Source organism: Sapajus apella, unplaced genomic scaffold (genome assembly GCF_009761245.1).
Source record: "Sapajus apella isolate SASKATOON/1434 unplaced genomic scaffold, GSC_monkey_1.0 scaffold71, whole genome shotgun sequence".
NCBI lineage: Eukaryota > Metazoa > Chordata > Mammalia > Primates > Cebidae > Sapajus > Sapajus apella.
Genome location: NW_022437011.1, coordinates 566,700 through 585,335, shown reverse-complemented (window position 1 = coordinate 585,335; position 18,636 = coordinate 566,700). Strand labels below are relative to the sequence as shown.

General features: G+C 51.4%; 1 protein-coding gene across 2 annotated transcripts in view; it reads right to left on the bottom strand.

Moving 5' to 3' along the window:
• Positions 1–18,383, bottom strand: part of ANXA6 (annexin A6) — a 58,953-nt gene extending 40,570 nt beyond the window's left edge. For both annotated transcript variants that reach the window (XM_032250159.1, XM_032250160.1), the window contains exons 1-4: positions 18,187–18,383; positions 9,179–9,222; positions 862–952; positions 61–155 (exon numbers count right to left, since the gene is read on the bottom strand). In XM_032250159.1, coding sequence (XP_032106050.1) covers positions 61–155; positions 862–952; positions 9,179–9,196 — 204 coding nt within the window. In that variant the 5' untranslated portion in view covers positions 9,197–9,222; positions 18,187–18,383. The remainder of the gene's footprint in view (positions 1–60; positions 156–861; positions 953–9,178; positions 9,223–18,186) is intronic.
• Positions 18,384–18,636: the final 253 nt, after the last annotated feature.

Genomic DNA, 18,636 nt, shown 5'->3' with positions numbered 1-18,636 from the left:
ATCATTCTCCCACCCCCACCCCTACCCCCACCCCACGGGCCCTCCGGTTGCCATGGTTACCTTGCCATAGAGGGACTTGTAGCTCTGACAGACCTCCTGCCTCTGCCTGTTGCTCCGGGAGGTGATTATGTCCAGTATGGCCTCCTTGTCACTGCCTGGAATAGGAGAGGGCAATCATCATCCTACCCACCCTGCCTCCAGGAAGCCCACCAGGGCTGCTTCCTTTCCTGGACACAGGCCTCGTAGCTCCCTGCAGGCTTCAGCATGAGCCTTCTGCTCATCAGGTGCTGGTGTCAGGGCAGAGGGTCAGTGGGGACTTATTAAGTCACCACTGAAAGAGGACATAGCACATACAATATGTAAGCTCAGAAGGCCCCTGATCCAGCTTCTCACTGCACAAATCAGGAAAATAAGCCCCAGAGAGGGGCAAGAACTTGTCCAAGGTCTCACAATGAACCTGGCTAAGAAAACCCAGGTGTCCTAACACCCAGTACAGGGTTGTTTCCGCTACAAGACAAAGAAGAACAATTGCACCACCTTCAGATTGTGGCAGCCTCTGATCAAAGGCAGCGGGCGCTGTTATCAGAAGGGGGGTCTACTAAGGAAACTTCCACTACACTAATGAAGCACTAGTTCTTCAGTTGGGTGGTAAATCCGTGGGTGAAATTTCTGTTACTCATTATACCTTTTTGTCAGAAACATTTTATTATAACATCGTGAAAATTAATAAAATGAGGAGACCAAAAAATGAATACGTGCACTTCACCATTTCACAGACCCTACCACCACTACCAGAAGGGTTCTGGGCTGTGTCTACATCTGGGGGATAACCCCCAAGCTCCCGAGAAGCCTGGCACCCACCAAAGCCCTTCATGGCAGTGTACAGAGCCTCGGCATCCTGGTTGGGGTCAAAGCCTGGGAAGTCATGGATGGAGCCCCGGTACTTGGCACCCTGTGAAGAGAAAAGTAGATGGTGAGGCTGCCAGCCCTCCACTGAGACCCAGCTCCCAGCCTCAGCCTTGGGTCAGATGCCTACCCTGGTCCAGGCTGAGCTCTTTCCCCTGCAAAACCAAGTGCTGGCCACATACACCCTGGGTAGGAGTATGGATGACTCCCCCATTCCACCTGCTGCAATCTGCCCAAAGGACAGTGCCACTTCCCCAAGGGAGGGTGGCTTGGCCAAAGCCTACAGGCCTGTACCACCTTCCAAAGCATCCAGGAGAGGGTAAAGAAAGCCTGACTGAATGTAGGAGATGAAAATGATCCCTGCAAGAGTCATACACACACACACGCACACACGCACACCCCTCTATATCTCTACCTGTCTGTTTGTCTATCTATCTATCTATCTAATCTATCTATGTACTATTTTAAGAGATGGGGTCTCACTCTGTTGCCCTGGCTAATTTTGAATGCCTGGCCCTCAAACGATCCTCCCACCTTGGCCTCCCAAAGTGCTGGGATTACAGGCATCAGCAAGGGCACCCAGCCAGCCCCTGGTATTTTTACGGCATTTTACAGTTTACACTTTCATCTCTGCAAACGTGGTTGGTTTAGCCATTTGCAGAAGCTCTTAAGATTATTTCTATTGGCCGGGCGCGGTGGCTCAAGCCTGTAATCCCAGCACTTTGGGAGGCCGAGGCGGGTGGATCACGAGGTCAAGAGATCGAGACCATCCTGGTCAACATGGTGAAACCCCGTCTCTACTAAATCTACAAAAAATTAGCTGGGCATGGTGGCACGTGCCTGTAATCCCAGCTACTCAGGAGGCTGAGGCAGGAGAATTGCCTGAACCCGGGAGGCGGAGGTTGCAGTGAGCCGAGATCACGCCATTGCACTCCAGCCTGGGTAACAAGAACGAAACTCTGTCTCAAAAAAAAAAAAAAAAAAAAAAAAAAAAAAAAAAAAAAAAAAAAAAAAGATTATTTCTATCACAAAGACAAGGAAGCCAAGCCCGAAGAGCCACTTATGGGAGGTTGCACAGAACCCAGACCTTCTCCCTGTCCCCCTCTGCTCTCCAGCTCCAGGAACCTTGCAGGGGCCAGCTACTGAGGGTGGGGTCCTGGGCTCAGGGGGCCCAGAGCCACTCTCAGTTCAATGCCAAGACCAGGTGCTGCCCCTCTGGGTCCAGTAAACTGTGCTGTGAACTGGCATCTGAGGACAAGCTGGCTTGGTCTCTGAGGGGAAGGAGAGAAGTGGCAGAGAGCCAGAGGATCTTAGACATCGAACCTGGACCTGAATGCACAATGGGACTGGTTCACAGAGAAGTCAGGTGTAGGTCAGCTACATGGCACTGAGAAGTGGGGGATCTGGGAGAGCAACCAATAGCTGGGAGAGTGGAGGATGCCAGAGCCTGTCACCGAACACACAGCACAGTGACAAGGTACTCAATCTGTGCTAGGCCCTACACTAATGGCTGAGGAGCTGGGGAGAAAGGGGACCCAATTCCTGTCTTTCACGAGCTCCTGGCCCAGTGGCAGAGAGAGACAAGCACATCAATTACTATAAAGCTCGTAATAAATACACTAAGACAAAAATAAGGTAATGTGGGAAAACAGCAGAGGCTGATCCAGCTGCAGGAAATCAAAAAAGACTCCAAAGAAGAGGGAATTGGGGGTGGCCCACATAGAACTTGCCTTCGAGGAGTGAGAGGTGGAGCAGAGAGAGCCCTGGACTGTCTCCCGTCTCCGCCTCCCAGTGTCTGCACTGCAGGACCCCGGCCAGGCCTCTGGAGGCTCTGGTCTCTGTCTGCAGAGGCTGGCTCCTCTGAGGTATGCATGCGTGGGTATGCAGTTACTATTTAAAGTTCTGACCAGAAAGGAACACAGCCCTCTTCTGCCACCTGGCAATCCCCTGCAACCCGATCACACCCCTGGGGAAAGACGTAAAGAGTAACACATGCTGAATACCCAGAGCAGGGCACCTTGCAAGGAGCTCAGTGAGCGCAGGATGGGGGCTTTACCGCCAATGCTCCCCTTGGCCTTACTTCAGACCTCAGGGCCGGAGCCTGAGAAATTCCTGCTGCCTTCTCCACCCTGGCAGGCAGTTTGATCCAGAAACCTCTGAGAGCAGATATCAGATCCATTCTGCCCACGGCACAGAAACTGACCAAAGGAGGCCCTCAAGTATTTGTCATGTGAATAAATGAACAAGAACAAGGAAAAACTTCTAAATTGTCCTCCAGGAATTTCACTTCTAAATCCTTTTCTCTTTCTTTCTGGATACCTTTAGCCAAGCAATATCAAAAAAGTATGGCAGACAATATTAGCTTCCGGGATGGATGAAGAAACAAGAGGTGGCCAGGCCTAGTGGCTCAAGCCTGTAATTCTAGTACTTTGGGAGGCAGAGGCGGGAGGATCACTTGGGGTCGGGAGTTCAAGACCAGCCTGGCCAACATACTGAAACCCTGTCTCTACTAAAAATACAAAAATTAGCCGGGCATGGTGGCAGGCACCTGTAATCCCAGCTACTTGGGAGGCTGAGGCAGGAGAATCGCTTGAACCTGGGAGGCAGAGGTTGTAGTAAGCCAAGATCGCACCACTGCACTCCAGCCTGGGCGACCCAAGACTGACTATGTCTCAAAAAAAAAAGAGAAAGAGAAACAAGATGGCCCAGAGGCTCAGAAGCTCAAAATAATTGCTTTGCAAGGATTCTCAAAGACCTTTTAGTTCAATTTCTCACTCGGTTCTTAAGTCCATGGAGAACAGCAACTGTCATGAACAGGACAAATCATTCTGCCTAAGAAGAAGCATGGAGCCCCAGCTCTAGCACAGGCTTGGCACAGAGGCTGGAAGTAACTGTGACTGGGCTGAATGAGTGAATGCAGACACCTGTGATGGCCCGAGCTCTGAGACGGAGGATGCGGAAGGGAAGCGGTGAAGGGAGACCTCCTGGCACTAGATCCCTAGCAGTGTGTCTCCAGTGCCAGGGCCTCCTGGGATCAGCGTGGAAATATTAAGCTTTGAGAGGTGCCACCAGGGTCAGGTCCTCCAGGGTCTGTCTGGGCCCTTTGCAGCTATCCTGTTGCCATGATTCATGGCTGTTTTTCCTTCCACCTGCCTGGACCAACCTGTTCTAATCCACAGTAGCACCAGCCTCCAATCCACTTCAGTCATAGGATGTCCTTCCCACGGCTCACTTGGAATAAGAGAGGGAAAGTACTTTGAGAACCACAAGTTGAGACCTAAATGAGGATGGTTGGTCTTAACATTACCACCTGTGTCCCAGAAGACCCAGAACAGAGAGGGCAGGTGACGTGTCAAGACCACACGGCAAGTCAGAGGCCCAGCTCGGAAGGGAATCCCAGGCTCTTTCTAACAGACCAATCTCTCCCTTCCCCTCAGGTTCCATCTGAGTAGGGGCTGGAGATAAGACGTGACAACCACCACAGAGCCCAGTGCTTCCTCCTGGTCAACAAGGCCACCTGCCCCTCCCTGAATACTGAAGCACTTGAGTTACTGCCTGCACTGTTTGCCTCTATGCCATTTCAACCCTGCATTCAAGGCTCTAAACAGGCAGCAATGCTGTCCAATCCATGGCATCCTAAGTGCTTCTCACACTCAGATACTCACTCTTCCAGGGTAGCTAGGGCCAGCCTACCTAGCATTCATTCAATTAAACAAAACTTACTGAGAATCTAGATGCTTAGGACCAGGGACCACTAAGAACTCAGAATCTGTTAGCGAGATACATGACAACTCCAGCAACAATGCAGTGTGGTAGGTACGATGCTAAGGGCAGCAGGGAGCCAGGAGATATTTCCTCTAGAAGCTCTGGGAGGGCAAGGACCATGTCTGTCTTGCTCACTGATGCAATTCTAGCACCAAGCACAGGGCCTGGAGCAATCAAGCACTCACTGACTATGTGTTTCATAAATGGATGGATGAGTGACTGTGAATACATTCCAAGCAGATCAGAGAAGGCTTTCTGGAGGTGATGTCTAAGATAAGTCCTAAAGGATGAGCAACAGCTGGCTCCAAGGACTTAGAGGAACGAGGGGAAAGGTGAAGAGGAAGAAGGCATCACACAGAGGAGACACATGGCAAAGGCCTGGAGGGAAGCAAGGGGCATTCGGGAAAGCCCCCCCCGCCCCAGAGTCTCCAGTGCTCAGAGCAGATGCTCGGTGTCATCACTAAAATCATCCACTAGAAGGGGGCTAGGCGAAGAGATGAGGCTAGAAAAGATGGTAGGGAGAAACAATGTAGACTCGTGTCACGCCGGCAAGGGCAGCTCTAGCCCTGCTGGACTGGCCTGGGCACAACACCTCAGCCAGGACTTGGGTAAGGCAAGGCTCTAGCACCCTGGCGTTGTTTTCCTTACCCATTAAACACAGCTGGCCACTCACAACCCTGTCCCTAGTATTTGGCATTCTTTACTAGGCTGAGCCATGTGACTTGCCTTGTAGATAGATTAAAAACAGTCAAATAGCAGCACATTTCATATGGTTCCAAGTCTGGTTGATATTTGGGATCTAGAAGATATTTTAACTTGTCTGCTGGGGTGGGGGTGTGTTGGTGGGACAAGCACTAAGATATAGTCTAAGTCCAGATTCTTCAGAGCTCACAGTCAGATGCCCAAAGTCGCTAAGGACGTGGGACTGTAAGCTGCCAGGGAGGGTATGCAGAGAAGAGGGAGGCATGTCTTCAGGACGAAGGGCGGGGGATCAGGCAGCGCGCAGATCCCCTTTCCTATTGCTGCTCCTCCCCCTCTACACTGCTCCCCCTCATACAGAGTGGGTGGTCATGTATGAGGTGCTCCCCCTCATACAGCAGTGTCTGCGGAAGGCTGAAGTCCATGCTGGGGGAAGGGTGCCTAATGACCTACGCAAGGCCAGATCAAAACGCTCACTTAGAGACAAGCTTCTCGAGCAGCAAGCTCAGGCTCCTGCACAGTTCTTTGCACAGGACTAATACGATCTTCCAAGTGATGGCCGACTACAGCAGTTGTCCTGGGACCCCACAGGATCATAGCCACTAGAAGCAAAGGTGGGAGCTTAGCACTGCTCATATTTGGAGACACAGAGACATCTAAGACACAGAGACATTCAAATCATCCAGGCCCAAGCTTCCCACTGTGAGCCATTCTCACACCAACTTTGTGAATTCTGCATCTCTCTTTTTTTTTTCCTTATTATTATTTATTTATTTTTTTATAGAGACAGGGTTTCACCATGTTAGCCAGACTGGTCTTGAACTTCTGGCCTCAGGTGATCCGCCCGCCTCGGCCTCCCAAAGTGCTGGGATTATAGGCGTGAGCCACCCCGCCCAGCCAAATTCTGCATCTCTAAGTGCCACCTGTACAGCCGCACGGGCTTCTCCTCACCCGCCCACCCTGACTGCCTGTCACACCTCTGGCAGACAGGTTCCTAGCTGCAGGAACCCATGATCAAGGCAGGGGACAGCAAAGAAGGGACTTTCCACCCTGAAATATTCAGTAGGTCGTGGTGCCAGCTGGTGAGCAGCCGGGCCCTGGGGCTCTGCGGGGCTGGGCCCCACCCAGGCTGCTGCTGCTGGGGCAGGAGTCCTGGTGGCCTCTCAGGAGCAGAGGCAATGTTCCCAGAGAGACAGGTACCTGGCCAGAACTCCACCTAAGAGCTGCCTTGACCGGGTCCTGACCCAGAACTCACCTCGACAGCTCCCAGAAGTCCCAGGCACAAGCACCTGCCTATCCTGCTCTGCCCTCAAGGTGTTTTTATGTTCATTATTGCATTCAAACCCAGAACGTCCGTGTGAAATGGAGGCCACAGCACCACGCCTCCTGGGTCTTCCATGACACCACCTTATTTCTTCATGTCTTTGGGCCTCAAGTTCTCCTCTTCCGAAAGAAATGGGGAGAACAGCACAATAACTACAGTGGAAGGAACTGGGGAATGACTAGGCCAGAGAAGAGGCAGCAGTTTGCTGCGTGTGTGCACATGTACGTATGCACACATACATGTGTGCGTGTGTTGGGGTACTGGGAGAAACCTCATTCAAGCTAATAGTTGAAAGCCGAGCTAATAATTGAAAGTTGAAGCAACAACTTCAGCTCAATGGCAGGGAGGCTTTTCTCACATTTCTCTATTACTGTCTTCTGTAACCCGCACCTCTCCCCCAAACCACTGCACCCCGAGCATCAGACTACTTCACTCCCTTGAGCACGTGGCATTCACTCTCCCTCTAGCCTCTGTCCAGTTGTCCCTACCTAGACCACCCAGCCCCCTTGTTCTTCCCCTGAGTAGCTCTCCCTAGGCAGCTTTCCCTCGCTCCTCAACCTAGGTGGGGTGCACTCCTGTGTGCCCCCAGAGCGCCTTTACTGCTCCACCAGAACAGTGTGCATGGGGAGTGCCAACTCACCCGGTGGGAGGAGGATTCCCTAAGGCCCTGCGACCCTGGGACTCGCTTACAGGAGGTCTGCTGGCGCCTGGTCCATGGCAACAAGAAACCACAGTTCCGCCAGGCAGAAGGCAAGGCCCAAGAACACTGGACAAAGGTCCAAAGATCTGCACCCTAGGTCCTGGCCTCTCTCATCTCCCAGGACTGGCCTGTCCACTGAGATCATCTAGGATCCTGCAATTCAAACGCCTTTCAGGAAGCAGCTCTAGTATGACTACACGTAGGAAATGGGGAACAGCGAAAGTTCCACCTTGGATTTTTGCCCATAACCAGTAACATTCTCTCCTCCTGGTCAGAGAGGCCTCTTGTACGCACAGTACAAGTGGCTGAGAGGGAGGCCACAGCTAGGACTTCTCTGAGGGTACTGATCCTATATCCTGTAACACACCGTGCTCTTTAGAAGCCGTGAATATCCTTTAGGCCCAGGTTCACTGGGGGCAGTCATGATGTCAGGGATGGATGGAGTTTTGTTATTACTGAGTTTAACCATTGGATAAGGGGAACATGAGGCCCAAAGACCTTGCAGACAGCTTCTGTCTGTGCATTCTGTGGCCAGTAATTCTGGGTTGGGGTAAGGGACAATGGGGCCAAATCCCCTGAGCCTCTTCAAGATCCCCGAGTTTCTTCTCCCTGCAATCCCACCATCACACTCACTGCACTGCTTTCTCCAAGGCCAGCCCACAGACAGCACTCTCAGGCAAACTCCAACAGAAGAGAGTGGGTTGTTTTGTTTTTTGAGACTCAATCTGTAGCCCAGGCTGGAGTGTAGTGGCATGATCTCAGCTCACTGCAGCCTCAGTCTCCTGGGCTCAGGTGATTCTCACTGCTTAGCCTCCCAAGCAGCTGGGACTACAAGTACGTGCCACCTTTGTATTTTTTTAGAGACGGATTTCCACCATATTGCCCAGGCTGGTCTCAGGATCCCGGGCTAAAGTGATCTGCCCACTTCAGCCTCCAAAAGTGCTGGGGTTATAGGTGAGAGACACCATACCCGCCCTCAACAGAGCAGAGTCGAGGTCAGAGTCCCAGCTCTAACCACAGCCAGAACCCAGTCTCAGCTACTTGGGAGTAAAAGTTCTCATATGCTTCCATTCTGTTGCCCAGCAGAGTAATCAGACAGCATGAAAGGCCGAGGTTAGAGTCTCCTAAGCCAAGGAAATTCAATTCCATTTGAATGTGGCAGAGAACATTTCCATATCCAGAGCAGAGAAGCCCCTCTATTGCCTTTTTGCCTGTTGAGTATCCATTTCCCTTCCACAGGCAAAACAGTTTAGGTGGGACCAACTCCACCACTTCGTTCCAAGAAAGAGCAGGTTACCTAGGCGCAGGCAATGAAAACCAAGCCTGAGCTTTCCCCTGGAACCATGGGGCATGAGTATGTTGTTTTCTCCCTAGGCTGCCAAGACAGCAGAATGGAAGCCTGGAGCTGCTGGTGGCTACCATGCCAATGCAAGGAAGAACCTACCCAAGAATGAAGCCACCAGAAGAAGCCTAGCTCACAGAGGCAGAATCTTGACACTATCATTTCAACTCCTGGATGCAACCAGACCTGAAGCCCTGAGGTCTCTGTCAGGTGAGCCAATACACATCCTTTTCTGCTTAGGATATTGTGGGTTATATTACATTATTGTGATCTGCATCCAAAGAGCCATGACTTGTAACAGGAGCAAGCAAAGCCTAAGAACCTTTCCTCCTTCTTTCAAGCTGAAGGTACCGGGGGTCTCTGCAGCAGGTCTAGTGACTCCAGGAGGATCTCAGGCCCAAAGAGGGCAGAGCACCACCTTCAGGAAAGAGAGGCCCCTTACCTGTGCTGGTTTGGCCATGGTCTCCGGTTCTGCAGCAGAATCCACTGTAGAGAAGAAAGAGAACATGTGAGATTCCCTCAACTCTAATCCTCCTGTTTCTTTACCCCACATTTCCCCCCTCTGCTGTTTTCCAGCTGCCTCCAGCCCTTCAGGTTAAATCAGACCCAATGACCCAGCTCACAGCCAATCAGGTTTTTTTCAGAAGACAATGGACAGGCTAGATGGTGCCCAGACACTCACGGCAGTATGGGAAAGGGAGGTGGAACCCTGAGGGAGAGTGGGCATAGCACTGACCCACCTCTGACCCCTTGACTCCTCCAGACTAGGAAGGGGTACCTGTCTCAGCACTGACTCAGTTAATATAGAAATCTTTCTGCAAATCAGATTCTCCTTTTTTATAGAAGAAAAAAACTGAAGCTGGAACATCACATTATATGAGCCAAGAGCACACAGCTCCGAACTGAATTCAACCATTTCCAGATCCCAGAGTCCATACTATCTGCACCATGCATGCCCTCTTTTCAAGTCAACAAGGATGGCTTCAGAACCCAGAGCTTGACCGCCTGCAGGTAAGACTCAAAGGGCTTCCAACTACCTGCTGCAATATCTGAAGGACTGTCGTTCCTGGACAAGTCAATATGGACTCATTTAGCACCTACTCCGAGTCAGGCACTGCTCTGGGCACTGTGCATACAGAAGTATGAGAGACTGCTTTAACTCTTTCTCTGGAGCTTATGCTGTAATGGAAATGAATAACAAATACATACATCAGACTGAGATAAGAACTACAGAGAAAAGATGAGGCTCAGTCAGGGGAGTGACAAGGGGTGTAGTCCCAGGTGGAAGGGTCAGAGGGTCTCACGAATGCAACTGGGGGCACATAGGGGGGCAGTGCAAGTGAGGAACCTCCATGAGCTCAGTATGGCTGACGTGGTAGCAGGGAGCCGGGGGTGGTGTGGTAGGATGTGGGGTCTGGGACCAGTGCCTGAGGCCATTGTAAAGGCTGGAGTTTTCAGGCTGGTCATGGTAGCCTGGCACTTTGGGAGGCCAAGGTGGGAGGATAATTTGAATCCAGGAGTTTGAGATCAGCCTAAGCAACATATAGTGAGACCCCCCCGCCCACCCAATCTCTATTAAAAAATACAAAAAAATTAGCTGGACATGGTGGCACATGCCTGTAGTCCCAGCTACTCCGGAGGCTGAGGTGGGAGGATTGCTTGAACTCAGGAGGTAGAGGCTGTGGTGAACCAAGATTGCACCACTACACTACAGCCTGTCTCAAAAAAAAAAAAAAAAAAAAAAAAGAGACTGGAACACACAGGAAGCAGGACACATATCTCACTGAAAATGGTAAGGGCTGGGCATGGTGACTCACGCCTGCAATCCCAGCACTTTGGGAGGCTGGGATGGGGGGATCACAAAGTCAGGAGATAGAGACCATCCTGGTCAACACGGTCAAACCCCATCTTTACCAAAAATACAAAAAATTAGCCAGGGGTGTTGGCATGCACCTGTAGTCCCAGCTACTCAGGAGGCTGAGGCAGGAGAATCGCTTGAACCCAGGAGGTTGCAGTGAGCTGAGATCTCGCCACTGCAGTCCAGCCTGGCAACAGAGTAAGACTCCGTTCAAAAAAAAAAAAAAAAACCAACAAAAGAATGGATAAGAAACGGGGCAGAGGGTATCAAGAGACAGGATCTACAGTGAAGGAACAAAGGTACGTTACCTAAAAATAAATGCAAAAAAGAGATGTAACTGACTTGGGAAGGGGAAGAAAGGCGGTGGGGACCTGGCTAATGAGCACTCAGGTGGGCAACGAATGAAAGTTTAACAGTCTTCTTTCCTTTGGAGGCTCAGCTTCTAAGAAAAACCACAACAACAACAATCTTCTTAAGACAAGGAGAGGAGAAACAAAGGACCACTACTTTCCGCTCTAAGCAGGTCTGGGCAATTTGATCTCTCTTAACAATATCATTGCTTTTTAAAAGTAAACATAACAGAGGCCAGGAGCAGTGGCTTATGCCTATAATCCCAGAACATTGGGAGGCCAAGCAGGGAGGATCACCTGGGGCCAGGAGTTCAGAGGCCAGCCTGGGCAACATGCTGTCTCTACTAAAAAATATAAAAATTAGCCAGGCGTGATGTTGTGTGCCTGTAGTCCCTGCATGTAGGAGGCTAAGGCGGGAGAATCACTTGAGCTGCTACGGCAGAGGTTGCAGTGAGCAGAGATGGCACCACTGCAATCCAGGCTGGGCAACAGAGCAAGACTCTGACTCAAAAAAGAAAAAAAAAATAAAAAGCATACACAACAAACTCAATCAGACTTACCCTAAGACTTAGGGGAGATCTTGAAGAGACCAGTCCCTGACCTCAGGTCACAATCCTGCCCTCACTTTGGGATTACTGGTATGGCAGTGGGGAGACACAAAGACCTGGATTCCAAGGCTTGTTTCATCACTGATTAGCCATGTGACCATGGGTTTATTGCCCATTATTGAGCTCAGGGTTATCTCAAACACAAAACTGAAGCTTTCCCTTTCCTGCTTTGTAGGGTTGCTGGAGGGTAAGACCTAAGTTATCTCAAAGGCAACACATAAGAGGCCAGGCACGAGGCTTGTTCTTAGTAAATAGCAGCATTCATTGTGCTGCTGGGAAGTTGAGGATAGGGGCTCTGTCGTGTTTGCCTGTGTCCCCACTGGCTAATTATGAGTCCCCCAAGCTGTGGTCAGCAGAGGACAGTCATCAGATGGGGCTGGGAGTGGAAGGCAGAGGACAGAGCTGCCTGCAAATGCAGCTCAGCTCAGCTCAGCTCAGCTCAAGGAAACTTTGCTGTTTCCTTGGCAACCAGGGGCCCCTTGGTACAACTCTGCAGCTCTCACCAGGAAATGGAAACTGTACCCCCTTAACCGTGTGTGTTGGGGGAGGAGGGGCCCACATCTACCCCAGGATAGGGCTGGAGGCCAGTTCTGGGTTTCCTCTGACCCGGGGGATGGTAGGGGGAGAAAGTGAAGGAAGCCCAAGGCTAGCAGAGAACCAGGGACTGAATGAGACCCAGAAGTTAGTTGACACAGGCAGAGGGAGAGCTGAAGTCTGTTACCTCCAGCCTTGAAGCACTTCCTTTGGCCTTGTTGCTAGAAATTTCAGCTGCTGGCTGCAACCCAGACCCATCTGGAGGAGCGCCCCTTTCCAAGGAGAGATGGCTCCAAGGAGGGGCCTCCTACTCTTTGGGAAAATATTCTCAACTCTGAGAGCAGTTTCTGTGTGCCTTGTATGAGTGCACGGTTCGTATGTAAAAAGCAAGCTCCTTCCAGAACTAGAGGCTCAGACTACAGTTCTGAGGGCCAGTCCCCCTACTGATTCCACAGCCCCTCCTCTGAGGGCTGTGGGAAGCTCCTGAGCTAATCATAAATACACCATTTACCGTGGCTTTAAGATGGCTTCTGATCCTTCCCTGAGCAACCCAGACCATACTGCTCAAATTGGCTGGATATTTCACATCCAGTGTTTCAGAATCCCAGAAGGGCCCTTAATAATCCATGACTCCAAGTCCCTCATTTTCTAGATGGGGTAAAGGCATTTCAGAAAGGGAAAGTGACTTGCCAGGGCCCAGGAAGCAGCCAACATCTCTGCCTAGCAGCCCTCGATCATAACAAGCCCCCACACAACTGTGGGTCTTGGCTGCAATGGAACACCAGGAAGAGTCCAAAGAAAAGACCCCGGTTCTGGCACCCAGTCTGCCCCTATGTAACCTCAGACAAGACAGGTCCCTCCTTGGACCTTCATTCCTTCATTTCTGAAGTGGGGATAATACATCATTCCCTCTTTGGTAGGATCTAGAGTGAGAGGCTTTTAGAGATTTCAACCCAGGATTTTCACAGCAAAGTATCAGTCCTAGGAGGGTTATATCCTAGGCCACAGGATTCCTTCCCATCTCCTCGCGCCAATAAGCAACTTTCATCATCTTGGTTGAAGCAGCTGTTCAAGGTTAGTAAACAGGGTCATTTCAGACCTGTGCCTCTTTTCTCCCAGAAACCCGGATTCTCTCAGCTCTAGATGAGATTCACTGTTATGACTTATCAGGACTGATCACTCCTGAAACCCACTCAGGGGCAAAGTGGCCCGGGTGGCTTTGTGCTGCTGTAGCCACCCTTTGGGAAGGCTGCGCAGGGGAGATCACCTGGAACCAGGAGCTCGAGATCAGCCTCTGGCAGCAGGAAGTGGGGGGTGGTGTGGAAGGACGTAGGGTCCGGAACTCTTTTGCCTGCAATCCTTTTGCTTGCAATCAATCACGTTCCCTTCCTTCCCCTTTGAGAGCTCCAGGCTGACTCTAGAAGGAACAACTCACCACTGCCCAACCACAGAGATGTGGATAGGGAAAGGGTTTTGTCCAAGTCATGTGAAGGCATGGGTTCTGCGGCACAGATGTGCCCAGCCGTGTGTGATTTAAGTAAGTTACTTAAACTGAATCTCAATTCCCATGTCTGCAAAATACAGATAGAAATATCTATATGTACTGAGAAATAAATGAAATAACTGGTGAAAAACACTTAGCACAGTGCCTGGCACACAGTAAAGGCTCAAGAAATGGTGGCTTTTATTACGATAAGCCCAAACATTTACACTGGAGGCAATGTGGCATTCGAATGAATGCAGGCTTTGTGGTCAATGCCCAAGTTCAAATCCTGACAATGAAAATTCGTCGCTCAGTAACTTGGGCAAGTTATGGCATTTCTCTGCCTCAGTTTCTTCATCTCTGAAATGACAATCTCGTAAGGTTTTTGTGAAGATTCAATGAAGTAAGGCAGGCAAAATGCTTAGCATGGCCAGGTACAGATTAGATGTTCAGTAAGTGGGGACTTCTGTTGCCACAATTGTCACTATTAGAGCAGTGGTCTCCAGAGTGGGGTGCTGGGTATAACAATCCACTGGGGTGCAGGACAAGAATATCGCCACTTTCCAAATGTTTTACTCTTGCCCTTTTATGTCCCATTTTTATGTTTGTTATACATATATAAAGAAAATATGGCCAGGCGCAGTGGCTTACACCTGTAATCCGAGCACTTTGGGAGGCCGAGGTGGGTGGATCACCTGAGGTCGGGAGTTCAAGACCAGCCTGACCAACATGGAGAAACCCTGTCTCTATTAAAAATACAAAATTAGCTGGGCGTGGTGGTGCATCCCTGTAATCCCAGCGACTTGGGAGGCTGAGGCAGGAGAATTGCTTGAACCCGGGAGGCAGAGGTTACAGTGTGACAAGATGGAACCATTGCACCCCAGCCTGGTTGACAAGAGCAAAACTCCATCTCAAAAAAAGAAAAAGAAAATATTAGGGGTGCAGGCCAACAGAGATGCACAGTCAAAATTTGGATTCAAGGGAATGGAGGCAGGGACATGCCAGGAAGAATAGGAACACCAGGATAAGAAAAAGAATTTCTGTCCTCAAAGGTAGCTTGGGCTGTGGAGGAAGAGTGCACTTTTGAGGGAAAGGAGATGCTGAGTGTCAGCGGGTGAAACCAGGTGTGGTGGGAGGGCGATTTAAGAAAAAAGAAATATGGAAAATCATGTGGGAAAAAAACCCACCCAGACCTCTGCCTCGGGGGAGTGCCTGAGGGGCTACAGCCTGAGCCACAGCACTCCTTTGCTCACAAGTCTCCAATGGCGTCCTCTAAGCTCAGCAGCCAAGGCCCTTGGTTCTCCTTCCTGACATCTCTGCCATCACCACCTTCCACTTCACCCTCTCTCCCCTGCTAAACCAGGAATGCCTTCCACCAACAACTTTTTTATCCAGCTTTCTAGAATCTATATCAATGCTTCTCAATTCTAGCTTCATTAATATAACCTGGGGAATTTTTCAAAATTACCGAAGATTTAAGGTCAACCCTTAGAGATGGCTGACTCGACTGCTGGGGTGAGGCCTGGGCTTTGGTAATTTCTAAAAACTTTCCTAGGTGATTTTAACGTGCAGCCAAGGAGGCTGAGCACCACTGTTATCTGCTGGATTCAAATGCCACCTTTTCTAACAAGCCAGAAGGTATTTCTCCCTTGGGTCCTCCAAAACCACCTTGATCTGACTGGCTTTGGTCAACCACTGTGGGTTTACCATTTCTCAGGACAAGGCCCCAGGAGCTCATCTGTCTGCCTCAGGAGTGGACTGGTCCAAACTCAGCTTGAACCTCAGCTCAGGTCACTTTTGTGAGAGGCAGCAAAGTAGTGTCTCACAGTACACAGGCTGGAGCCAGACTGCCTGAGGCTGAAGCCGGAGGGTGATACTTAGTAGCTGCATGGTGTTGTGCAAGTATTGAACCTCTCTGGGCCTGTTTCATATGTATTTTTTTAAAAAATGGTGGGATAAAAATAGCTACTCCCTCATGGGAGTTATGAGGAGGATGAAAAAAATTAAGACAAGTCTAGTGCTTAGAAGAGGACCTGGCACACAGGAAGCACTACATTGGATAAGTGTTTGTCATGATTATTTCTTCCTTAAACTTTTGAGGGCCGGAGTGTCTCCATCTGCGAAATAACAGCATCAAACACATCAAGGGTTCAGCCGAGGCCTGGCAAGTTGCAAGGGTTCAAGAAATAATAGTGGATACCATTTTATTGCTATCATTTAAGGAGCACCAGGACATGTGTTTTTCAGAAGAGGAACCTGAGGCTCAGGTGGCCTGCCTTCTCAAGCACCACACCCCTTTGAGACAACAGCAGCACTTTCACATCTGCCATCTTACAGCCTCATGAAGGTATCAGTCTCATCCTCATTTTGCAGATAGCCAGGACATCCAAGGAACCTATACACAGTTGCTCCTCCACAGCCAGGCTCTGTGGGGGCTTCTCAGCTCCAGGAGGAAAGGGAATGAGGCTGGATTTCAAGGTAAGTTTATAGGCATAAAGACACCCCTCCGACTCCCTCTCCTCTATTGGCAGGGGTACATGCATGCTCAGGAATCGTGGTAGAGACCACATCCTGTGCTTTGTCACCACCCAGGAAGTATGCTGGAGAGGCTGGGTGGGGTGAGGTCGGTGACTCCACGGGGCCTCCCCAGAAAATCCTAGAATCATTCAGCAAGAATCATTCAGACCCAACCTATTTTATTGATACCAGTGGGGTGTCCTGGGTCCATGTCCTATCCCTGCAGAGAGGAAGGGGCTAAGCCTCAGAGGGGTAGTAGGCTTGCCCAGGGAACCTAGCTGGTTAGTGGCAGGGCAGGGCCTGGGTCTGAGGCTGGACCCTGGCAGCCCAGGGCTCCCTCTGGGTGCTGCAGTGCAGATGTGCCAGTCACTGGCAGCTACCCAGCACCGCAGTCTCCCCCGCCTGGCCCCTCAAGAGCCCAGGCCTTCGGCTTTGCTGGCTTCTCCTCTGCACGCTCACATCTACATTTTGCCCCAGCAACAGCTGTGGCCCTTATCCAGAAACTGCAAATATTTTCTGTATCTCGGCAGAGGCAGCCTTAGGAACAAAGGGTAGATAAGGCAAAGAAAGATGGATGAGTGATTGCCACAGCTGCAGAGGGGGATGACAGCCTCTGCCTCCCGCCCTACCCGGCCCCACCCAACTCCCAGAATCCTAAATCTTAGAACAGTTGAATCCTAGAATGTCTGCCTTGGAAGTGGCAGCCAGCTCAGCCGACTTTGCTCCAGATGGGACACAAAGGCCTGGTGAAAAGGGCTTGCTCAAGAAGCCCCAGCACACCTGGACAGTAACCCGGCTTGCCACTGACCCAGACCAGTGTGCTCTGCATGGCTCAGGACCTGCCTGCTAGAAGGTCAGGGTCCACAGGGGCTGAAACTGGGGCGGTCATTCACTTCACCACGAAGGGCTAAGCAGGTCAGGATATCCCGGCTGGGTCAGTGGGAGCAATTCCAAGCATGTTTTGGACAAGAGGGAAAGAATAATGGAGGGAAAAGGGCGGACTCTTGGGGGGGAAACCAGAGTCCTTTCACAAACCCAGGATCCATATGTCCAAATTTGGAATTGTCAGAGAAGACCCACTAGAATCTAGGGAAAGAAGGAAGGGGGAGGAAGCCACGGTCAGATTAGTTTTCCCAAAGGACCTCCTGTCCCTTCCCCTTGTAGGGCCTACAACGGTTGTGCCAGGCTTCCTAAACCTATCAAGATTCCCAAACCTGCAATTATTCTTTGCAGATGACAAATAAATCAATTTTCAAAGCCATTGTTTCCTTTGAAAGAGACGGGGTTTCTCAACTATGGACTTGGAGGAGGAAATCCAGGCTCAGAGAGGGAAAGCCACCGGCTCAAGGTCACACTGCAAGAGGGGCTGGGATTCTGATTCAGGGGTATTTTGCCTCCATGCTGGTATATGGGGAATCATATGAAGCCCCCAAACGTTGGGAAGGCCTAGACCGCTTAAGGGAAGCAGAAAGAAGGGTAGTGCCCCGGCCTCACCATGGGAGGCCTCGGAACCCCGTTGGGAGACTCCATTCATAGACAAGCAATGACCCAAAGGGGATGGGGTCCATGGAGCCCGGAAGTTTGGACGGCCGTACGTCCTCCCCGGATACCACACACAGGTTTTTATAAGCAGCTGGAGGGTCTAATGCTTCCTGCTCTCAGTCTTGGGTCTCAGCCACACCCTTCTCTGAGGGTCCTTCGAATGGCGTCCAGCTGCCCCAAACCCCGGACCTTCAAAGTCTCTTGAGCCCCCCAAGTTAAGGCCAGCAAGACCAGCCACTGGCGCAGCTCCAGCGCCCCCTGCCCTCGACCAGACCCGCTGCAGCGCCAGGACTCCCCTCCCCTCTTTTCCTGTCCCCTCCCCTCCCCCAGCCAGGGCACCCTCCGCCCGCGCCTCTCCGCCCAGTCTCCAGATTTGCCCTGCTGCGCTCCCCAGACACACCCAGTCCGCGACACTCTCGGGTTACCGCGCCCTCCCAACCTCGCTCCCGGTGGGGGGCACCGATTAGCTGGTGACTGTGCATTTATTGCTTGCTTCCCTGCGGCCCCCGGGAGGGGGGTTTCCAGGGCGACTCCCCTCTCCAACCTCAGCCCACTCACCGCGCGGCGGAGGCCTTGGGTCGCGGACGGACGCACGGGCGCACTGGCTCGAGGACGCGGCGCTCGCTGGATGGGAGCCCGTTAGCCCAGCATCAGCCGCAGCGCGGGGCGGGCCGGGAAGACAGCCGCAGGCTCCTGGCCGGACACGTGGCGCGCAGGAGCCAATCCAGGGCGCCCGCCTTCCTCCTCCACCCCATCACTCCTGCTCCTTCGCGCATGGCATCTTAGAATGTCACCAGCCCTAGGGGCCCGCTGGGAGAACCTCGTCAGTTCCCAGCCCCTGGACCTGAGACCGAGAAGGGGTAGGGGCTTTCGCCAAGGTCACGTGGCCCTTCAGGGCTAGAAGTCAGGGCTCCTGACTCACGGTTCTGGACACTTTCCCGCAAATTTCTTACAACTCGCTAAAGCTTTGTCAAGAAACAGAAAATTGAGGTTTGCCAGGGGCACTTT